The sequence below is a fragment of the Crinia signifera genome, chromosome 4 (genome assembly GCF_055691185.1).
Source record: "Crinia signifera chromosome 4, ASM5569118v1, whole genome shotgun sequence".
NCBI classification, from domain to species: domain Eukaryota; kingdom Metazoa; phylum Chordata; class Amphibia; order Anura; family Myobatrachidae; genus Crinia; species Crinia signifera.
In genome coordinates, this window is record NC_139220.1 from 243,713,670 (window position 1) to 243,736,130 (window position 22,461).

A 22,461-nucleotide genomic window follows, 5' to 3' on the forward strand; every position below is an offset into this window, starting at 1 on the left:
GCTTCGAAATCAGGCCAACTGTGCGCTCTATATAGGAATCTTTTCTCATCTTGTATATATGAGGGCATTATGGGTTAAGTTAAGGGAAAGTGAGCATTGTGATTGGACAAATGGAACCAAGCTGGGAAAGGAGGAAAGTTATGAGCACATCTCAAAGTTGTGCTTGGAGGAATCTTAGGCCTCTACAAACCCTATCAAGTTTATTTGGTGAATATATACAGAGAATTACAATACCTTTCATAAATATTAAAAAAGCACATTTTTAAAGACCCTTTAAAAATTCAGGTTTAAATCCTTAAATATTAAGTATAATTGGTAACTCTGAGCCAGGTCACACTGGAGGGGGCTTGGAGGAACCTGTCTCGGGGCGCGTGGAGACATGATCACATTATCCTAGCCTCACCTGCTTTACAACTCCCATTACCAGCATAATAAAGCAGGGGACATAGCAAAGATGGAGTTCTGATAGATCTCCCGCTGAGTAAATAATATATTATAGCGAACTACAAGGTATGATTGGTTTACCTCATTAACATAAATAGATTTTAAAACCTAGCACACTCCTTATTGCTTCTAAATAATATAAAATGTTTACCAAGTAGACAATGTTTGTCATTAAGGTTGGGGGGGGGGGGGGGGGGGGGAGTTGCTGTTGACTCAGAACTTTTATTTTTTATTCTGCCTATCACAGTATACAACAGTTATATGATATCCCGCTGATATTTAGGACCGATATCTAACAGAGGAGAGGGGATAGCAGGCTAAAGCTGCTGAGCACTAGGCCTTCATAACACACCAAAATGACAGAGACGCCACATGACCATCACAGTTCTCCATTCACTGGCACATTTCCAGGATTTTAAATGTTGGGATGTCTGACACAGGGTTTGGTCATACTCTCCAACATGACCCATTCCATTAGGTACAAAATGCTCTGCTCCTGGACTTCCCTATTACCGTATGATTGCTGTCACCTGTGGTGAAACACCATTCTCATCAATGAACTAGTTCAACACAGGTGATGGCAATCATACATTAAGATGGAAGTCCAGGAGCAGAGCAGTTTATACCTAATGGAATGGGTCATGTTAGAGGGTATGTTAGGTATACATATCTCCCAACGTGACCCATTCCAGGAGGGACAAGATGCTCTGTTCGTGGACTTCCATGCCAGTGGCTGTTGCAGAGTTGCAGGGCTGCAGCATAGTACAAAATCAGATAGGGGAGCCCAACCAGCTGCCACCCTAAACACCACCGTCCAGGACTCACTGGCAGATGTGGCTCCCCTATTTGAATTTGGGACAGTGGTGCAGTCCAATCTCTGCAACTGCCACTGGCAAGGAAGTCCTGGAGCAGAGCATTTTGTCCCTCCTGGAATGGGTCATGTTGGGAGGTATGGGTATATGCTACAAAGCAAGTTGTCCAATCAGGAAAGCAATGAGCAACTTTAAGAGTTCTGTCTGTTACCTCTTTGCCTGCAGTGTGTAATATGTCAGCCTGTTCCAGACCCTGCCCCCAATGAAGTTACTCACATTGTGCCGCTAGAAAACTCTTTTGTTTTTTTGTGGGATTATCACATCTCAATTAGGTTGTGAGTGGAGCTGAGAGGGGATAAAGGAATTATATAAAAGAGAACAGAAATACTGATTTAGTTTCACCCTTATAGAAGGCAGGTAACGTTCTGTAACGTGATTTAGAGGGAAACCGTTCTGTAACAAGAATATAATAAGAGAAAAGCAAAACTAGGTCACAAATGCCTTCATGGGGAAGGGGAGATTACAGCCTCCCAGTGTGCTCCGGACGTTTCCAGTTTTTGCTGGACCATACAGGGAGGCATAGGCGCCAAAACCGTGGGTGTTCCGGGGCCTGAGCACTCATGGAAGGTGAGGAGCACCCACGGGCCACGGCCGGAGCTCACTGTTGGGGATCCTGGCAGCACCGCAGCGGGGTCCCAGCAGCGGATATGCCATCAGCAGCGGGGTCCCTGCGGCGGATGGGAACTAGTAGCGGTATTAATACCGCTGCTAGTTCCCATCTTACGCAGGGACCCCCGCTGCTGATGGCATATCTGCTGGCGGGACCCCGCTGCTGCGCTGCCAGGACCCCTTGCCTACCTCCATCCAGGACTGGGTGGGGGCAAAGTTGAGCACCCACGAGCACCCACCGGCAAAAACGTAAGCCGGCGCCCCTGCAGGGAGGCTTTATTCTCTCCCCCTCCTCTCTCTGGTAACAGGTGTCACAGGCAGCCCCTCCGGACAGGACAGACCGAGGACTGGACAATACAAGCTCTGGAATGATAGAAATTGATGAATGGAGCCTGTCCGGTGCGGCATTCTGGGGCTCTGTCCGGTTCTAGTTTTTACCAATACCCAGATTTGCAGGTGCTTTTGGATCATTTAAGCCAAAGTTCATATCAGTATGTTTCTCCTTCTTATTTGAGAGATAATAATATTGCAGCAGACCGCAATGCATCATTAAATAGTGCATTCTAACCAAGATCAGCCAGGGAGTAAATAGCAGTCCTGGGCAACCAATGAGATCCAAGTCACAGATGTGTCCCACGTGGCACTGAAGGGAGATGTCTGAGGTAGGCAAAGTGAGCTGGTGAAACACCCTCAGTGTGATCATAGTATGCCCCATGTAGCGTGTACGTGTAGTCACCTGCTTCACATATAAAGTCCATTCAGCATGCCTTAGATTTGGGGCTATGCCATTTGGGAAGTTGTATAAAATGCAGATTCACAGTCCAAGCCTTAACCTCATCATGTTACAGTTTGACATATTAACATTAAAATGTAATTATATGCCTTTTGCAAAATAAAATGTAATTCTCTCCATTTAGAATTGTAAATGTTCATTGTGTGAACAAGTGTGTATATTTTATTTTCATCAGTAGATGGCGGTAGTGCATCAGAATTATACTGCTTTTGTTGAAACTGGAGTAAGGAGAATTCTATTACATATTTCCCAGGAAGATAAACTTTAGATGGCAAAGCTCTCTAGAACAAAGGAGAGGCAATTTGTAAAGCCTCTGCTTTGTCTGTCCTATACTATGTCACCTACTTGATAGAGCAACAAGTTGCACTTCAACCATAGCTAGGAAGGCACTGGTTAATTAAGTCTGTCTGTCTACTACTGAAACAAGTATTATTCTGGGATTATGGGCCTTATTCTGGTTGATGCGGTCCATTCTGAATTCTTTCGGAGTGTGCTTTTTAGCCGTCTACGCATGCGTAGGCAACGCTATGCGAATGTGCCACGCATGGTCTCCGTACTCGTTCTCACTAATACCGTACAGAAATGTCCACCGAATTGAATCGGGAAATATGGGCGTTTTTGGGCGTCAATCGGACTTACACAAGGGCGTGGTTTCAAAGTGGGAAAAACTGGGCGTAAATATGTGCGTACACGAGGGAGTGCACTAACTGTGGTAGGCGTGCATTCGGACAGCACACCGACTGCAAACGAACCAACACGCATGAAATATGCGGTGTTCATAAGCAAGTTTCACTTTGCGGAGACCACTTGTTCTTGTGCTAGGCATTCGGTTCGCCCAATTACTACGCCCGCAACTGAAACACTGTCAGCTGAACACAATACAATCCACTCCTCTACTCTACTCTCTTGTGAAGCCACCTGCTGTGTTCCCAATGATTCTGCTGAGGCAGAAGATGGCCCAGCTGTAGATGGCCCAGCTGTAGATGGCCCAGCAGCCTGGTCACCTCCCAATGGCTGGTCTCTGGTGAGGTGCACATTGGTGATGGAGTCCAGCTGAGCTAGGAGGAGCTGATGCTCTTGTTCTCCCTCTGATTGTGAACCAGACATGTTTGCAGCATACATAAAACCTAGGTAAAGGGGTAACAATGAATGAATAGCACTTCACATGATGTAAGGGTTAATTTAAAGAGGTACTAATGTGTTTAAGTATCAATTAGGATTTAATTGATGACAATTACAAACAATCCATTTTTTATGAGGTTGCCTAATTGCATAAGTGTGCCATGTGTCAGATGTATGACTTCAGATAACAGTCGTGAGTTTTGCGGACATACCCCGCATCGGCGCGTACGGCCAGCTTCCCGTCCATTCTGACGCTGTAAGACCGTGCAGAATCTTTGTGTGGCTACCGCACACGCACGGTTTGGATGTAGTCCGAAAACACACCCTCTTCTTAGAGAGTGAGTCCGTCCGAATGCGGAGGACCTGTGGGCGTTTGTTCTTACAATGTCCGCACAGCGTGGCGTTTGGTCAGCTCCGAAAGAATTCGGAACGGACCGAACGAACCAGAATAACCTCCTATGTGCTGTAGCTGAATGCTAGGAAATTGTATTATTCATATAAATTACATTGATTACGTTTTTTAAAAAAAAAATTGGCTTATCTTTGGTACATATTCAGAATTTGTATCTGGAACTGCATTGGGAGCTAATTCTAGGTCTCTTTCCTAGAGAGGCCACTGTGCCTACTCCTATAGGGTTAACTTTTTATATATTTATTAACAGTTTCTTATATAGTGCATACATATTCCACAGCGCTTTACAGAGAATATTTTAACATTTTCATCAGTCCCTGCCTTAGAGGAGCTTACAATCTATATTCCCTACCACTTGTACATGCACACACAGACAGTCTAGGGTTAATTTTTTTTGGAATCCAATTACAGTATATTATGGATTGTGGGAGGAGTACCCGGAGGAAACCCACGCAAGCAAGGGGAGAATATACAAACTCCGCACAGTTAGAGCCATGGCGGGAATCGAACCCATGACCTCAGCGCTGTGAGGCAGTAATGCTAACCCTTACACCATCCGTACTGCCCCAACTTGTATTGTAAATGCAATTTGTGGCGATGGGGGAAATCACTGTTCATTACATTTCCCCAGTATACTGTAGGTCCACAATTTGTATTTCGAAACATACAATACCTCTGTGGGCAGTATTCAATGAGAAAAATTCTCCGTGTTTTATGGAGAATTTTTGCTTTTTTCGCCTTGGACGGGGCATTTTGCTCTCCAAAAGCGAGCAACCCTATTCAATGTGAAATATTCGCCGTCTTTCTAAGTGATTTTCGCCGTCTCTCTCCGTGTAGAAATTCTCCATCTTTTGATGGAGAGCTGGAATGTGAACTTTTAATCTAAAAGGGTTTTTTTTTTTAATTTTGGTGTAAAAAAATCAGGTTTTTTTTTCTGTGAAGGGGCATGTTATTTTTATTCATGTGCTTATAGCACATGAATATATATTTAATAAAAAAAATTTTTTACACAGTGCAGCCAGCAGGGGGCCGGAGCGCTCGAGCCGCTCATTAGATATTCATATATTCACTGCACCTGATCGTTAATATGCACGAACGGGTGCAGTGAATACTGGGTCCCCCGCTGGCTATAGGGGGGGGCAGCCTGTGCTGCCTGGGTCCCGGGGGGGCCCCCTACCCTCCACATATGTTCTGGGGCATCCAGGGAGACTTTAATCTCCCTGGATGCCACCGTCCCACGGCTCCCTGTCAGCTCCCTGCCGCGGACGCTCGTCCGCGGCAGGGGTTAAGACTCGCCGCGAGTCTTAAATACGTTGAATAGTGGGAGCAGGAGGCTCCGGAACACGGAGAGTGCATGGCGAGAGAAAAAATCTCTCGCCATGCACAGAGAATTTTCTTCATTGAATACTGCCCTGTGAGTGATGATGGCTTTCATTGGAACATGCAGTCAGTGCTCAGATACCTACAGTATGCTATGTTAATGAGGCCCATAGACCAGAACAATATCGTTCCAACCAGCCAACTTTTTGTGTGTGGAAGCAAATGATTATCAGTCGTTTGCTCCCACATGGTGAAAAATGGGCAAAACGGTCGCTCCAACTAGTTGGGAAAAATCAAACCTGTTAGATTTTTCCAAACTTATCGTTCTGGTATACAGTATGTGGAAGTGATGTTAACCAATGTTTCTATTTTGTATTTAGGTAAACTGGTTACTTCAGTATATAATAAGCTAAAACCCTCTATAAATCATCCTCATCAGGACCGGTGTAAGGCTTTCAGACACCCTAGGCAAAAGTTCAACCTAACACCCCACACTGCCACCAATAATCACTTTCCAGCCACTCAAGTGAAAAGTGTGGAGGTGACGTCTTAGAAGTTCCACACCCTTCACCTGCATTAATTACAACAAGGTTGTCTTCATCACAGATATCCTTAAGCATGTGATAGGCAAACTTGTTGTCGCACCCTGGGCCGGATGTACTAAGCTTCACAAATTAATAAAGAGGAGTGTGATAAACAACCATCCAATCAGCCCCCTACTGTCATGGTATAGTCTGGGTTTGAAAATTACAGTTAGGGGCTGATTGGTTGGTTGTTTATCACTCCACTTTAGCACTTTTTAAAGCTTAGTACATCTCACCCAGTGTTACGTAGCGACAGCTCCCCAGCCTGCCTACACTGTGACTGTGTGGGGAGTCCCAGTAATGTGGTTTGTGACTTCCTACTGCTGCTCCCATTAGTGGGAGACACGCAACAGCTGGCCTGCATTTGGTGATTGCATTTATGTGGAGTTTTTTATTGTATTAAACAAGGTTTATATGCACTATGGAACACCACTCTAGGTTCTTTGTGGACAGATACTATACCCATGGGATTCCGTATTTTGACTATAAAGGCAAGCTGCATTCCAGACACAAGTACATGCTAGCTACACTTTCACGATGTTTGTGAAATAATAAGATTGCCTAAAATATATATTTTTGGGACTATAAGGGTGGAATTTACGAAGATGGGATTTCTATTTCAGATGGGATGTTGCTATGGGTAACCAATCAGATACTATATATTATCTTCTAGAAGGTGCTACAGCATTAGAGTGGAGCTTGTACATTTTCTAGATCGATATCTAAAGCACGTGCTGGGAGAGACTGACACTGTCTTTCACTCAGTCAGCAGCAACCAGCACAGTGTGTAGCCAGTCTCTTAAAAGCAGCCCAAAGCACCACATAGGGTTTATCTACTAAGTTATGAAGATGTCGAAGATGGGATGTTGCTATGGGCAACGAATCAGATTGTATTATCTTCTAGAAGGTGCTATGGACAACATCCCATATTCAATAGAACTCCCATCTTAGTAAATCCCCCCCCCCACACACACACACACACACACACACACACACACACACACACACACACACACACACACACACACACACACACACACACACACCCCAGTGGTGGATCTAGACTTCTCTTCTAGGGGTCCTGACTCCTCCCTTTCCCATTCCTGACTCCTCCCATTGTAAGATTGCCCCCCCCCCAAATAATAATAATAATAATAATAATAATAATAATAATAATAAAACAACAATAATAAATGTTAAAGAAAAAACCCTGCATGGGGGGTTCTGCATTGCACACATATACATAGCACACCACAAACACACATGTACATTTCACATCACACACAGCTCACCTGAAATACATACATAGTATATCACACATACAAACACACTGTATGTGCAGCCGGACACACCAGCAGCCGGACAGTGCACACACAAGAGAGCTCCAGGCTGTAGCTGCTCCCGCTCATCAGGCGACTTCATCCTGAAACCGGGCACACAATGGTCACATAACCACCGTGTGCCCGCCGAGCAGTGCTGCAGACACAGCCCACCCCACACTGTCTGTGAGAAATCAGGTTGGCAAACCACCTAATTTACAGCCCACCAGCCAATAGGACAGCAGGATGGGGAGAAAAAGCCCAGCTATATCAGCTACTGGGTGAGAGAGGCGGCGTCATCATCTCCCCATCATCACTACAATCATTACTTAGTAGGTGCGGGTGCAGATACGGCCGGCGGCAGTGAGGAGTATACCCCCGCAGTGATTCCACTGGCCTAGGGGCGGGCGACCGCCCTGTTCACCCCCCCACACTTAAATCCGCCCACACACACCCTGCAATACATTAGGGGAGAATCCTAGGGATTGTGAGAAACATTGGATCCTCACCATTGCAGTGTTAAACATTGAACATTAGAGCCATCTTCCAATAAAAAAATCAAATGATTCCCATCCCTATGGGACCCTATAATATGGCATAATATGTACTGGGGTTCTGATAAAAGTTAATGGTTACATACTAATCCATTGTTGTCTGGGTCTGCGCATGTGCCGGACCTGTTCTGTGCCTGTGCAGAACAGGTCCTGTGCGATCGCTCGCAGGTCCCGGCACTGTCGGTGCATACTTCCTGGCCCCAGAAGAGCTATTCCAGCGGTCAGTCCGAGTAAGCTTCCGCAGTCTAGCCGAGGCCAGTGACCATTGGGGCTGATGCTGTGTCTCCGGACACAATATTTGGATCACAGATGCTGGCAGGAGGGATCTACATATTTCATACAATTGTCTCCTACACCATTTCAACATTACATGTATAACTTGTTTCGAGACGTGCATTGCCAACCGTATTGTAATCAGACCAGGGTACCCCTTATGGTATAATGTGACTTGGGTACTACTGTGGGGGCATGAACTAGGGCATCATTATCATTCAGAAAATGAACTAGGGAACTACTATGGTACATAAAATGAACTATAACACTACTATGGGGTATAAAATGAGCTAGTTTATTTATTTTACAATTTGTTATATAGCGCAGCATATTCCATTGCAATTTTCAATTGGAAACAACAGTGATAAAACAAAAAGGGTAGTAAAAACCAACAAAAAGGTAGGAGGGCCGTGCTCACAAGCTTACAATCTATAGGTCTACTTTGGGGCATACAATTAACCAGGGCACTACTATGGGGCATAAAATGAACCAGGGCACTACTATGGGGCATAAAATGAACCAGAAAACTACTATGGGGTATAAAACGAACCACTGCTGTGGGAGAGGTGTCTCTGTGGAAGGGGGTAGGGTCCCCTCCAAAAAATGTTGCCATAGAGGCCACAATGTACTGGCTATGCCCCTGGGTAATGTATAAGTATAGAACACAGCAGTTTAAGTAAACACTGTTTTGACTCCCAGACAGACACCCACACATAAATGATTTGCTGCATAGAGGAATCTTTTCTATTTATAACAATAAACATAAGAGCAGAGGACAGACGAGGACATTGAAGTGAAAGAACAGCATAGATGGTTTGCATATACAAGGAACAGGAGCCAGCTCTAAATACACACATCATCATTCACATGTACTCATCATGGTGCTGGACAGGAGGGATACAGCGGGGATTACTGCTTGTGTCAGAGGTCTGATGTCTCCTAAGGGTCACCAATACAAAAATATTAAAACATCACTTAGCAGTATTTATGTTAATAATTGATATACTTAAGGATGTTTTACAGATAATATTTATCTATTCTATATCAGAAATTCTACCCATGTTATTGCTGGAACCAAAACAGTCGGCTAGCATTTTTAGTGGATATTTTGCACATCATGTACAGCAACGCAGGCACTCAATGGGTTAAGCATGGATATACCTAGGGTCAGAGCCAGATTAAGGTCTAAATGGGCCTGGAGCTGAAAATGATCAAGGGCCTATTATGCGCAATAATAGGGATTGCGGCCAGCACCTAATAATGTGGGTGGCGTGACCAGTGTTCTGGTTGGGTGGTCAGCTCATGGGTGTGTCTCTATTTGTGTAAATACTTTCAACTAATTATATATGCCTGGAAAAGGCAGGGAGATATATTGGTGGGTGCCCTCCAAAGGTGCACCCGCAGGATGCCGATGTCCTAAGATACTTGCAGGGTGAGGAGGCACTCCAGTCATAAAAAAAATACTGAAATCCGAAACTTGGTAGACAATATGTCAGCACCTTTTATGTGGTAACCTAAATTTACCACACCATGTACCCCTTATACAAATCATGCAACACAATAGTAACCCCTTATACTGTACTTGCTTCTTACACATTATGCCACATGGAATGAGACAAAATTCACACCGATTGAGCAAAAATTCACACTATGGCACACAGATTAAGGCAAAATTCACATTTTGCCACATGGATTGAGCCAAAATTCACACTATACCAGGTATGTCCAAACAGTGGCCCTCCAGCTGTTGTGAAACTACACGTCTCAGCAAGCCTTGACATAGTTTTAGCATTATATAAACATGGGGTGGGGGGAGATTGGGACAAAAACCTATGCACTGTTAAGTACCTAACCAGTATTCAATTATTTGAAAAAGCGATGAGAAAATCCACAATCTGACAGTTTTTGTGCCGCGGCACTGATTGACGGTGTGGAGGTGCTACCCCTGAGAGTAAATTAGACAAGCAAAAAAAGGGAGAAGAAAAAGTACTCTCTTTGTTTTGGGGGCACTCTTATTTAAAACTTAACGTTTAATTAGTATCTATAAAAGTATTTTGGACATAATACAATACATACATAACACCCAAGACATATACATATAACAAGTGGTACTAGGTGAACGCTGTCGGTAAATGTACAAATTTGTCTGGTGTTTAAATAAACCAGTTTTTGATCAGGGTTCACTTTTGTAACTGCCAATTGGCAGTGAAAGATATATTAGAGAGACACCTCTGTACGGAGGGTAATCCGCGAATATCTCAAAATAGTTGACAATGTCTAAAATGGAAATGTTTTTTTAAACACAAGACATTGTTGAGGGATATCTACAGCAATATCGACAGTTTTATAGTAATAATCTGGTGTCACCTGGTGGTCTGTAAAATACACTATTATTATTGTGGAGGCCAAAGAGAGAGAAGAACAGGGATGAAATAAGATTGTGTACAGTGTATCCCTGCGTTATGATTGCTACACGGTAACTGCTGCTGATTGTTATTGATGGATTGGCTCAACCAATCCCCACAACTGAGCGGGTTAATCCGTGCGACAGTAGCAGATGTGGATACCGAAAATAGTGGGTTCCTTCTGTCCACGTTAGAGTAGGGACCCCCCTGATTGGCTATTGCCCTTGCAGGGAAATGTCACCTCAATCGTGAGTGAGTGTACCCAGAAAGTGAAATCAGGTAAGTATAAAGATAGGTTACATTCGAGGATTACTTCACACGCTGCTATCCCCCATGTGCTTAGAGCATTGATGGGTGATGAGCGATGTGTTTCGGCTCAAAATGTCCCTGAAAAGAATAGTATGGTCTCTTTAGATAGATAATTGTTTGCCAGTGATAAGGGTATCTCCCATTCACTGTACTGTACAGGTATTTGGCCTATCACAAGTATACAGTTTAGGAGAGACTCCTAAAGGATAGTAGAAAAGAATTACAGATTCACACTACTGCAAGTTAAGTACTTTGTATCAGGAAACAGTATTACAGCTAGTGTATATAGATTCCCCAAAATCGGGGATCTTACCACCCAGATGATGATACCAGTATGGATGTATCTGTCGTAGCTGGATTTCCCTCTAACACCTAAATAGCCAGGGGGGAATGGTATCCCCTGTCTGGTGAATGGATAGGTAGGTGGACAAACGGCCGTTTCGCGGTGTTCCCGCTTCCTCAGTGTCCTAACTCTGTCTGGGTCGATTGCTGGTAATATTGTAAGTTTCACCAATCGAAACCCGGGGGTGTGTGTTCCAGTAAGCCAATAGGAATCATGGGCGTATGTTTATATTAAGTATCCCAACAGAAACCTTTTCCATAGGTTTCCGTCATTCGTCACCTGTTTAGTCACATGTGTTGTCATGTGACGCTGCAGAGGAATCTCCGGATACTGCCGCTCTGTGTGGACGGCGTCCGGAGATATGCGCATGCGCCTGTTGTCATGAAGATCTGGCAGCCGGTATGAATGTTGTGTGATCGCGTCTCGCGATATACACTAGCGTACCGGTTGTCATGGGGATCTGGCAGCCGGTATCAATGCTGTGTGATCGCGTCTCGCGATATACATTAGCGTACCGGTTGTCATGGGGATCAGGCGTAGTGGGTGTAGCTATCGTGAGTGCCAGTGCCTTGTCTGGATACTATTCGTGTTAACTGTGCTTGCCTATTGTGTTACGATGTGGGGATAAAAGAACTAAAAGTGCTGAGGCGTGCCAGGGGAACATAAAGATAATGTTAGTGACAGGCGGTGTAAATGTAAACTTACGTCGGTGCCGGTGCCTTGTATGGGTGATAATACGTAAAGGATGTGCTGAGCTGTTTCATGATGAAATGAGGATAAAATATTTTTTATTATTATATGGGGATGAAGTGTGCCTAGTGAACTAGGGGATGTGTAGATAAGTGATAAGTGAGAAAATTAATTACGGTAGTGAGGAAAATAAAACTCTGTGTGGTGAATATAACCTGAGTGTGTTGTGTAATGTGCCCTTCTTGTGCTGTTCAATGGAATAAAGTTTAAAATGCTAGAGAATCAAGGTGTGTGGGAGTGTGGTTGATAAGTAGATACAAATCATTTTTTTAATGTATTGTGGGGACAGAATAAGTGATTATGTAAAAAGGGGTTATAGTAAATTGAGGGGTTATAGCAAATTGATTATCTATATTTATTAAAGGATAATGTGAGAAGGTGATATAAAATAAGGGGGGTAAATGAAGTGAACAGGTATATGTAGTGTTCTACATGTTAGGATACATTGTAGGAAAACATTTTTTTGGGAGAAAAATTCCCTGAAGAAAAAAAGAGGGGGGGGGGGGGTGGGGGAAGGGGGGAGGGGAATTCTTATATAGTAGAAAGTGCCCTAAAAGATTGTGGTAGAGTAAATATGGCACTGTAGTAATAATAACTGTAGTGTATTAGAATTTGCCATAGGTATTTCCCTAGAACCAGACATTATTATTACTACAGTGCCATATTTACTCTACCACAATCTTTTAGGGCACTTTCTACTATATAAGAATTCCCCTCCCCCCTTCCCCCACCCCCCCCCCCCCTCTTTTTTTCTTCAGGGAATTTTTCTCCCAAAAAAATGTTTTCCTACAATGTATCCTAACATGTAGAACACTACATATACCTGTTCACTTCATTTACCCCCCTTATTTTATATCACCTTCTCACATTATCCTTTAATAAATATAGATAATCAATTTGCTATAACCCCTCAATTTACTATAACCCCTTTTTACATAATCACTTATTCTGTCCCCACAATACATTAAAAAAATGATTCATATCTACTTATCAACCACACTCCCACACACCTTGATTCTCTAGCATTTTAAACTTTATTCCATTGAACAGCACAAGAAGGGCACATTACACAACACACTCAGGTTATATTCACCACACAGAGTTTTATTTTCCTCACTACCGTAATTAATTTTCTCACTTATCACTTATCTACACATCCCCTAGTTCACTAGGCACACTTCATCCCCATATAATAATAAAAAATATTTTATCCTCATTTCATCATGAAACAGCTCAGCACATCCTTTACGTATTATCACCCATACAAGGCACCGGCACCGACGTAAGTTTACATTTACACCGCCTGTCACTAACATTATCTTTATGTTCCCCTGGCACGCCTCAGCACTTTTAGTTCTTTTATCCCCACATCGTAACACAATAGGCAAGCACAGTTAACACGAATAGTATCCAGACAAGGCACTGGCACTCACGATAGCTACACCCACTACGCCTGATCCCCATGACAACCGGTACGCTAATGTATATCGCGAGACGCGATCACACAGCATTGATACCGGCTGCCAGATCCCCATGACAACCGGTACGCTAGTGTATATCGCGAGACGCGATCACACAACATTCATACCGGCTGCCAGATCTTCATGACAACAGGCGCATGCGCATATCTCCGGACGCCGTCCACACAGAGCGGCAGTATCCGGAGATTCCTCTGCAGCGTCACATGACAACACATGTGACTAAACAGGTGACGAATGACGGAAACCTATGGAAAAGGTTTCTGTTGGGATACTTAATATAAACATACGCCCATGATTCCTATTGGCTTACTGGAACACACACCCCCGGGTTTCGATTGGTGAAACTTACAATATTACCAGCAATCGACCCAGACAGAGTTAGGACACTGAGGAAGCGGGAACACCGCGAAACGGCCGTTTGTCCACCTACCTATCCATTCACCAGACAGGGGATACCATTCCCCCCTGGCTATTTAGGTGTTAGAGGGAAATCCAGCTACGACAGATACATCCATACTGGTATCATCATCTGGGTGGTAAGATCCCCGATTTTGGGGAATCTATATACACTAGCTGTAATACTGTTTCCTGATACAAAGTACTTAACTTGCAGTAGTGTGAATCTGTAATTCTTTTCTACTATCCTTTAGGAGTCTCTCCTAAACTGTATACTTGTGATAGGCCAAATACCTGTACAGTACAGTGAATGGGAGATACCCTTATCACTGGCAAACAATTATCTATCTAAAGAGACCATACTATTCTTTTCAGGGACATTTTGAGCCGAAACACATCGCTCATCACCCATCAATGCTCTAAGCACATGGGGGATAGCAGCGTGTGAAGTAATCCTCGAATGTAACCTATCTTTATACTTACCTGATTTCACTTTCTGGGTACACTCACTCACGATTGAGGTGACATTTCCCTGCAAGGGCAATAGCCAATCAGGGGGGTCCCTACTCTAACGTGGACAGAAGGAACCCACTATTTTCGGTATCCACATCTGCTACTGTCGCACGGATTAACCCGCTCAGTTGTGGGGATTGGTTGAGCCAATCCATCAATAACAATCAGCAGCAGTTACCGTGTAGCAATCATAACGCAGGGATACACTGTACACAATCTTATTTCATCCCTGTTCTTCTCTCTCTTTGGCCTCCACAATAATAATAGTGTATTTTACAGACCACCAGGTGACACCAGATTATTACTATAAAACTGTCGATATTGCTGTAGATATCCCTCAACAATGTCTTGTGTTTAAAAAAACATTTCCATTTTAGACATTGTCAACTATTTTGAGATATTCGCGGATTACCCTCCGTACAGAGGTGTCTCTCTAATATATCTTTCACTGCCAATTGGCAGTTACAAAAGTGAACCCTGATCAAAAACTGGTTTATTTAAACACCAGACAAATTTGTACATTTACCGACAGCGTTCACCTAGTACCACTTGTTATATGTATATGTCTTGGGTGTTATGTATGTATTGTATTATGTCCAAAATACTTTTATAGATACTAATTAAACGTTAAGTTTTAAATAAGAGTGCCCCCAAAACAAAGAGAGTACTTTTTCTTCTCCCTTTTTTTGATAGTTTTAGCATTCCCTAATTGCAAAACTGTGGCAATGCATGATGGGTAAACTTGTAGTTTCACAGCTGGAGGGCCATAGTTTGGACATGCCTGCACTATACCAAACAGGTTGAGCAATACTGCACAATGAGGCAGATGTATTAAGCCTGGGGAAGAGATAAACTGGAGATAAACTGGAGATAAAGTGAAAGGAGATAAAGCACCAGCCAATCAACTACCAACTGTCATTTTAAAACACAGTTGATTGGCTGGTGCTTTTTCTCCTTTCACTTTATCTCCACTTTATCTCTTCTCCAGGCTTAATACATCTATCCCAATATGCTGCATGATCCTGGGACCATATTCCCTGCATTTTCTGGTATGAAAGGGGTATTATTTCAAATAGCCGGGACATGCAGTGCTCTGAATACAGCCGGGCAGCCCCCTGCTCTCTGCCCGGCTGTTAATGGCTGTCATTTCTGCCCAGTGGCGACTGTCCCCCAGTTACCGCGAGCATGCAGGGACATTCTCGGACTGGCCCCTTTTACACCAGCCTAGTCCCTGCATTATCTGGTGTGAGGGGGAGAGAAAACCACTCCAGCCCCCCTTTAAACAACCAGCTATATCTTCGGAACCAACTGACCCATTTACATGTAGCCTTCGAATGATTTTGGTTCCATGAAACTGGGCCGTTTGGTTCCAGAGAAATCTGTCCTCAAATAACATGAACAGCCATGAAATTACATTTCAGAAATGAGAAAAAATATCTCTAGAACCAATGAACCCATATGGACCAGGTATCAGATTGAAGGCCCAGCAATTTGGGTTAGACTGAGATCAACCTCAAGCTTCTGTGATGCCGGAGGGGGAACTGGCAGCCGTTGGAACCGGGTGGAGGTCGGAATTAGCGGGTCCCATGTTATCCTATGGGGAAAACGTTCCAGGTTTGCCTGGCGGTATCTCCGGTTCCTGGTGGGCTAGCGACGCGGGGCTGGTCTCGTTGGAAAGCTTTGGAGAGTGGGCCTGGAGCTATAGCTCCATCAGGCCCATTGTTAATTCGGCTCTGCCTAGGGTGGTGGGATCCCAAAATGTCTGTGATTTCAATCCCAGGATTAGAGTATCCAATACCGTGATTTTGGGATTAGACTGCGCATGCACAATCTAATGCCAGGCAGCGTCTGAGCACCCGCTCAGATGCTGCCTGCTGTTCCTGACCCCAGCGTGCGGCCTGCACAGCATGACATCTGACTATCGCGCTGCCTGGCCGCACTGTCACATCATCTCTCCCGGCCGCAGCATCGCTTCCCAGCTCCCAGCCATACCTACCACCATGCATATGCTGCTGCAATCCGCCTGGAGGCATCGGACCAGCAGCACTGCTGCTCTCTGCCCCGCTCCCGGCCGCCCACCCACATAAGTAAATCTGTGGGGTGGCCGGTGTGGAGGCGGCGGGGCGTGTGGTTTTTGCCCCAGGATTGGTATTTCTAGATATACCTAAAACCTGGACTGTTGGGATGACTCGAAGACCACATTTTGGAACTAGTGACTTAAAATAAATATCGAACCCACTTGATATCTGAACTGTGTAACTGGCCTGACAAATATGGGAATGGTTGTTTCATAAATGCACAATATTTATTTATTTACACAAAATAGAAATTAATTTTTGTCTGGCACTTCCTATTTCCAGTGACTGACATGCTACTGATTGGTTTGTGTTGCTTGGCCATCATGTGCCGTGTAAGGATCTGTTATTGATTTGCCACTCACTGTTATGAGTTCTACGTCTGGGATTTCCCAATTGACCTGACCCCTGTGTGCCCTTGACCCTGCATATCAATTACCGCTGTGGCCACCTACAGAGCAAGGCCTTATTCATTCCCAGCACTGACTGGCATGTGGGTGAGAGACTGCAGATCAGTTTGTAAACACATTAAACTATTAATGAGATGGCTGATTCTGTAATTGTGCAACAGGGATTGGATGACGAGTTGTAACAGTTGCTGCACAACATAGCACATAATTGAGCTTGCTATAAGCACTGGCATATCTCTGTTTATATTGTATATATGTATGTTAGTATTAGTATTACTAATAATGTTTATCTAAATCAGAATTGCACTACTGTGTGTGATATTTATTTACATATACACAATGTTTGATGTATAAAGATAAGAATGTGGTAAGTCCTCCAAAAACGTCAGTTTTCAATTTAAAGCCAATATTTCGTATTGAATTTCACAATCTTGGCTATTTTAGGAAAATGCCGGGAATCCCATAGGCTTAAATTTACTTAGATGGGAGTTCTATTGAAGATGAGATGTTGTTATGCAACCAATCAGAATTTACTTCTTATTTTTTTTCTAGCACCTTCTAGAAGATAATAGATGGAATCTGATTGGTTGCCCATAGCAACATCCCATCTTCAATAGAACTCCCATCTTAGTAAATTTACCCCTATGGGTAAATTCCTGACATTTTCCTAAAATAGCCAAGATTGTGAAATTGAATACGAAACATTGGTTTTAAATCAACTACGTCATATTTGGTTTTCCAGATGGATTAATTACACTATAAATATATTTATTGTTTCTCGGAATGCCCAGGAATTCATTTTTATTTTATTTTTTGGTACTTGTGAGTTATCCGGGCTTCCGATTTTGTCATCGCGCCCGAAAAATCGCGGGCATCGCGTCGGTCGCGGCCATTATAAGGGGCCGCGACGCGACCGATGCGATGCCCGCGATTTCCCATAGACACTAATGTTAAAAGACGCGATAGACCCGATTTCCCATTGACAGCAATGTTAAAATTATTACAGTAATGTTAAATGATGTGCAAAATAAAATGACAATGTGAAATGGGCTAATATGGCCATTTCACATTGGATATGTTTTAAAAAAAAATGTTTTATGGCCCCGTTAACGCCACCCCGCTATTGACGCCAACCCGAAGCGTGGTAAGCGCAGCGAGCCCGCGAGGGGCGGCGGTACGTGTCCTCCGACCTTTTCATACCCCCACTATCCACGTCGGTGCGGAGTTGAGAATAGAAAGTGTGGCGAGCGCAGCGAGCCACTGAGCCCGAAGCGTGGCGAGCGCAGCGAGGGGACGCGGACACCTGTGAAGCCCGCAAGGGGACGCAGATACCTGTGAAGGTATCCGCTGCGCTCGCCACGCTTCGGGCTCGGTGGCTCGCTGCGCTCGCCACACTTTCTATTCTCAACTCCACGCCGACGTGGATAGTAGGGGTATGAAAAGGTCGGAGGACGCGTACCGTCGCCCCTTGCGGGCTCGCTGCGCTCACTGCGCTCGCCACGCTTCGGGTTGGCGTCAATAGCGGGGTGGCGTTAACGGTGGTGGGGGGCCATGAAACATTTTTTTTTAAAACATATCCAATGTGAAATGGCCATATTGGCCCATTTCACATTGTCATTTTATTTTGCACATCATTTAACATTACTGTCATACATTTAACATGGGAAATCGGGTCCAGTAATTTTAACATTACTGTCTATGGGAAATCGCGGGCATCGCGACCGACGCGATGCCCGCGATTTGGGGGTAAATCGCAGGCATCGCGTCGGTCGGGTGTCCTTAAGTTAACTAAACTTAAGGACAAAATCGTCAGCCAGGATAATTCACATGTACCTATTTTTTTATTAATTTTATTGAGCAAACTTTCCACCATGGAACTCCTCTGTCTTACTAAGTGTCCGAGCAATCACCTGTTTGCTTTATGTCTGATTTCCACTTGGATTTATGGGAATACGGTCCCTAGGTTTATACTATAAAGGACAGCGTACATTAGGTCGACCACTAAAGGTTGACAGGGCTTAGATCAACACAATAAATAAGTCAACATGGATAAGGTCAACAGGGACTGAAGGTCAACATGAGTATTATGTCAACAATGGGAAGGTCAACAGTCAAAAGGTTGACGTGAGTTTTTCACAATTTGTAAGTCAACAGGCGGTATTTCATACCCTACCATCCACTAGGGCAGGCATGGCCAAACTATGGCCCTCCAGTTGTTGTGAAACTACAAGTCCCATCATGCCTTGCTACAGTTTTGCTATTAGGGAATGCTAAAACTATGGCAAGAGCGCAGCGAGGCACCGCGCCTGAATCATAGCGAGCGCTGTGAGCCGTGCAAGAGGACGGGGTACACTAATACGGTGTCCATGTCAACTTACTTCAAAATTCGGGCCAACAAAAGTTTCAAACTCACGTTGACCTTTTGACTGTTGACCTTTCCATTGTCGACCTAATGCTTGTGTTGTCCTTCCGACCGAGTCAACCTTAGTCATGTTGACGTATTTCATGTGTCGACCAAAACAATGTCGACCTAATTTATGTCGACCTTCATAGTGTCGACCCTATGGCAAATAAACTATAATAATAATACCCAATTTATGAAGCACATTGCCCATTGCCCATTGCACATTTTTCCTGTGCAGGTGCTAGCTCTTCCCATCCATGAATAATACAAGGCATGACATATTGCTGCACTTGTCTGTACAATAGATCACACACTTAGGGATTGGGAAACTTCCTATGGGAGAATATTGCCCAAAACTAACATTCTCTGCAAAATCAAACTCAGTCATCAAAGTATTCTAAATGTTTAACGGTCCCATTAAATATAACGGTTTTCTCAATGACCTGCTTTCAAAAGTTTAACTTTTCCAAAAACGAGGTCTTAATGTGGATACCCAAAGGAGCCATTATTATGTGCTGGAATTGTGCACTAGACATAATAAAACAGAAGCATAAATAGCCAGGAGGACTGAATATAAAGAGCTCACTATATAAGTGGCAGTAGCAGGACACAGTCGCTCTATACAGACTGCAGCAAGCGCGCCTGCGGGAGGTGCACGTTCTTCCCTTCTGAGACCAGCCAACTGAAAGCTTCCCTTACTAACCAAACACACAGCAGAAAGGAGACATTTACCATCCTGAGACCGATTCCTCCAGGATTTCCTTATTCGGAAATCATTTTCTCTGTTTCTAATTTATCTTTACCCTCCCACCCCCCACACTCGTATTGTAACTCATAGAAAATATAGCACACAGGGTATAGGCAGGTCAGGCTGCTGTACCGTCACAAGCTGAGCTGATTAAGGGCCAGATGCACTAAGTTTCAAAAGTGATAAAATGGAGAGTGATAAACAGCCAGCCAATCAGCTCCTACCTGCCATATCAAAGACTGTGTTTGAAAAATGTCAGGCAGGAACTGATTGGTTGGTTGTTTATCACTCTGCATTTTATCACTTTTGAAGCTTAGTGCATCTGGCCCTTAGTCATTTATAAGATATATCACATTTTGAAGACAGGCATTATGTGACTTTGTAATGGGGAACGGTGACTTTATTGTGCAGCATAACTACAGCTAGACAGAGGGTAGGCTCAGTTTTAGATGAGGGTGGACATTGACTTTCGATAGGTAATAACAATTGATGGTTTATTCCCAATGGTAAGTAGTTTTACCATCGATGGGGGAGTTCTGATGACAGACTGTCATGGATTTCAGTACTGATAAAGCATGCCTGCTGTCCATGTTCTCTTGCCTGTGCGCTGACCCAAACCGATGAATGTTTAGCCACCAATGGTTTCTCACATGGGGCCAGATGCACGAAGCTTCAAAAGTGATTAAATGGAGAGTGATAAACAACCAGCCAATCGGCTCCTACCTGTCATTTTTCAAACACAGGTTGTGACATGGCAGGTAGGAGCTGATTGGCTGACTGTTTATCACTCTCCCTTGTATCACTTTTGAAGCTTAGTGCATCTGGCCCATGGTATTGAAAAATGTTGATGGTCGACTTTAGTTTTACACAAAATGTTGCCTTGCCATGATGGGCACCCTTGATGCTGAATACTGATAAGGAAACTGGGAGAAACTCTACATTTCTAGATATATTGCTCAGCTCAGCCAAGTTACAAAGACACAGGATTACAAATCATTGTACATAGCATTGCTGCTGCCAAGATAATGTGCAGAGTTCTATATGGGGCTGAGTAATATGCTGATAAATGTCTGGTGCAAAGACTGATATATATAGAACCATATTTGGTATCAGAGCAGTGGATGAACTATTAAGTTGTGACCCATGTGCAAAAATATGCTTTGGGCCGACCCAGCCCAAGTCAAGGGAGTTAAAGGTGCGTGTATGCAAAAAAGGAATAGCCTTATGGGTAAGGAGGAATAGCCTTGAAAAACCCCTGAGAGCACTCTGTTGGCACGGCCAACACTCCTGGAGATGCTGGGCTGCACAAAGCTCTCTTTTGCACTGTGTAGATGCCGCAAGCATGGCATCAACTTTTTTTCCCATGAGGGACACTGTGGCCTGTGGGTGGGATGGTCAGTCCCCAAAAACCTGGACTATTCTGCCCAAAGTAGGACAGTGGGGAAGTATGATGGCAACCCTGCACTGCATACCATAATTATGTTCTCTGTATGTGCTGTTCTTTCTCATATTCCCTTATACCCCCCCATACTACGTATAGTAATAACTAAACAAAACATACTCTACTCTTAGTAAAGAGTATTTATCTGTCACCACTGAACCAATGTCAGAACTGCACTGTATGGCTCAGTGGCTGTTTGTAAATAAAGTCCACTCCCCTTGCCATTCCCAACAAGATTCTTTTTTAAAATTAATATTCAGAATTACTCCTTTGCAATCAAAAGTATACACAGCTTAATGTATTCTCAATTGTTCCAACAGGGTATGTCAATTTTCGGCAGCAATACCCAGAGCTTTTTGAGAACCTGACAGCGGAGGCTGTGCGAAGCACCATCGAGGCCGGCTACCCCGGAATTCTGACCAGCAGAGACAAGAATGGCAGAGTCATCCTCCTTTTTAATATTGAGAACTGGGATTATGAGGAGATCACATTTGATGAGGTTTGTGGCACTATTCACAGGATGGTATCAAGTCTACGGGATCGCAATATCCTTTAATTACGTATGCTAACCTCCATCCTCCTAAAACAGCACCCCAACCCTAATCCTTCCCAGCAAACATGATCAGTATGCTTATAGTTGGGAATGCAAATGCTGGGACTCCAGCATCGGGATTCCTGACTGCCAGTATGTAACTAAATAGGCAACATTAACAGCACCGTAATTGGTCTGAAGGGCGTTCTGTGCCAGCCTTTCTCTCTAAGAACATGATGTCACACAGAGGGGGTGGGGCTTCCTACACCAGGAAGTGCTACATTACCCAGGATGTCCAGACTGTGCAGGGTGCATGTCCTGGGCGGAACTGCAGCAGGATACTGCTTGCAGG

The 22,461-nt window shown here is 44.0% G+C and overlaps 1 protein-coding gene across 1 annotated transcript in view; it reads left to right on the forward strand.

Annotated features, from left to right (window-relative positions):
• RLBP1 (retinaldehyde binding protein 1) overlaps positions 1-22,461 on the forward strand; it is a 49,056-nt gene that overhangs the window by 15,038 nt on the left and 11,557 nt on the right. The window contains exon 5 of the mRNA XM_083184187.1: positions 21,898-22,076. Coding sequence (XP_083040313.1) covers positions 21,898-22,076 — 179 coding nt within the window. The remainder of the gene's footprint in view (positions 1-21,897; positions 22,077-22,461) is intronic.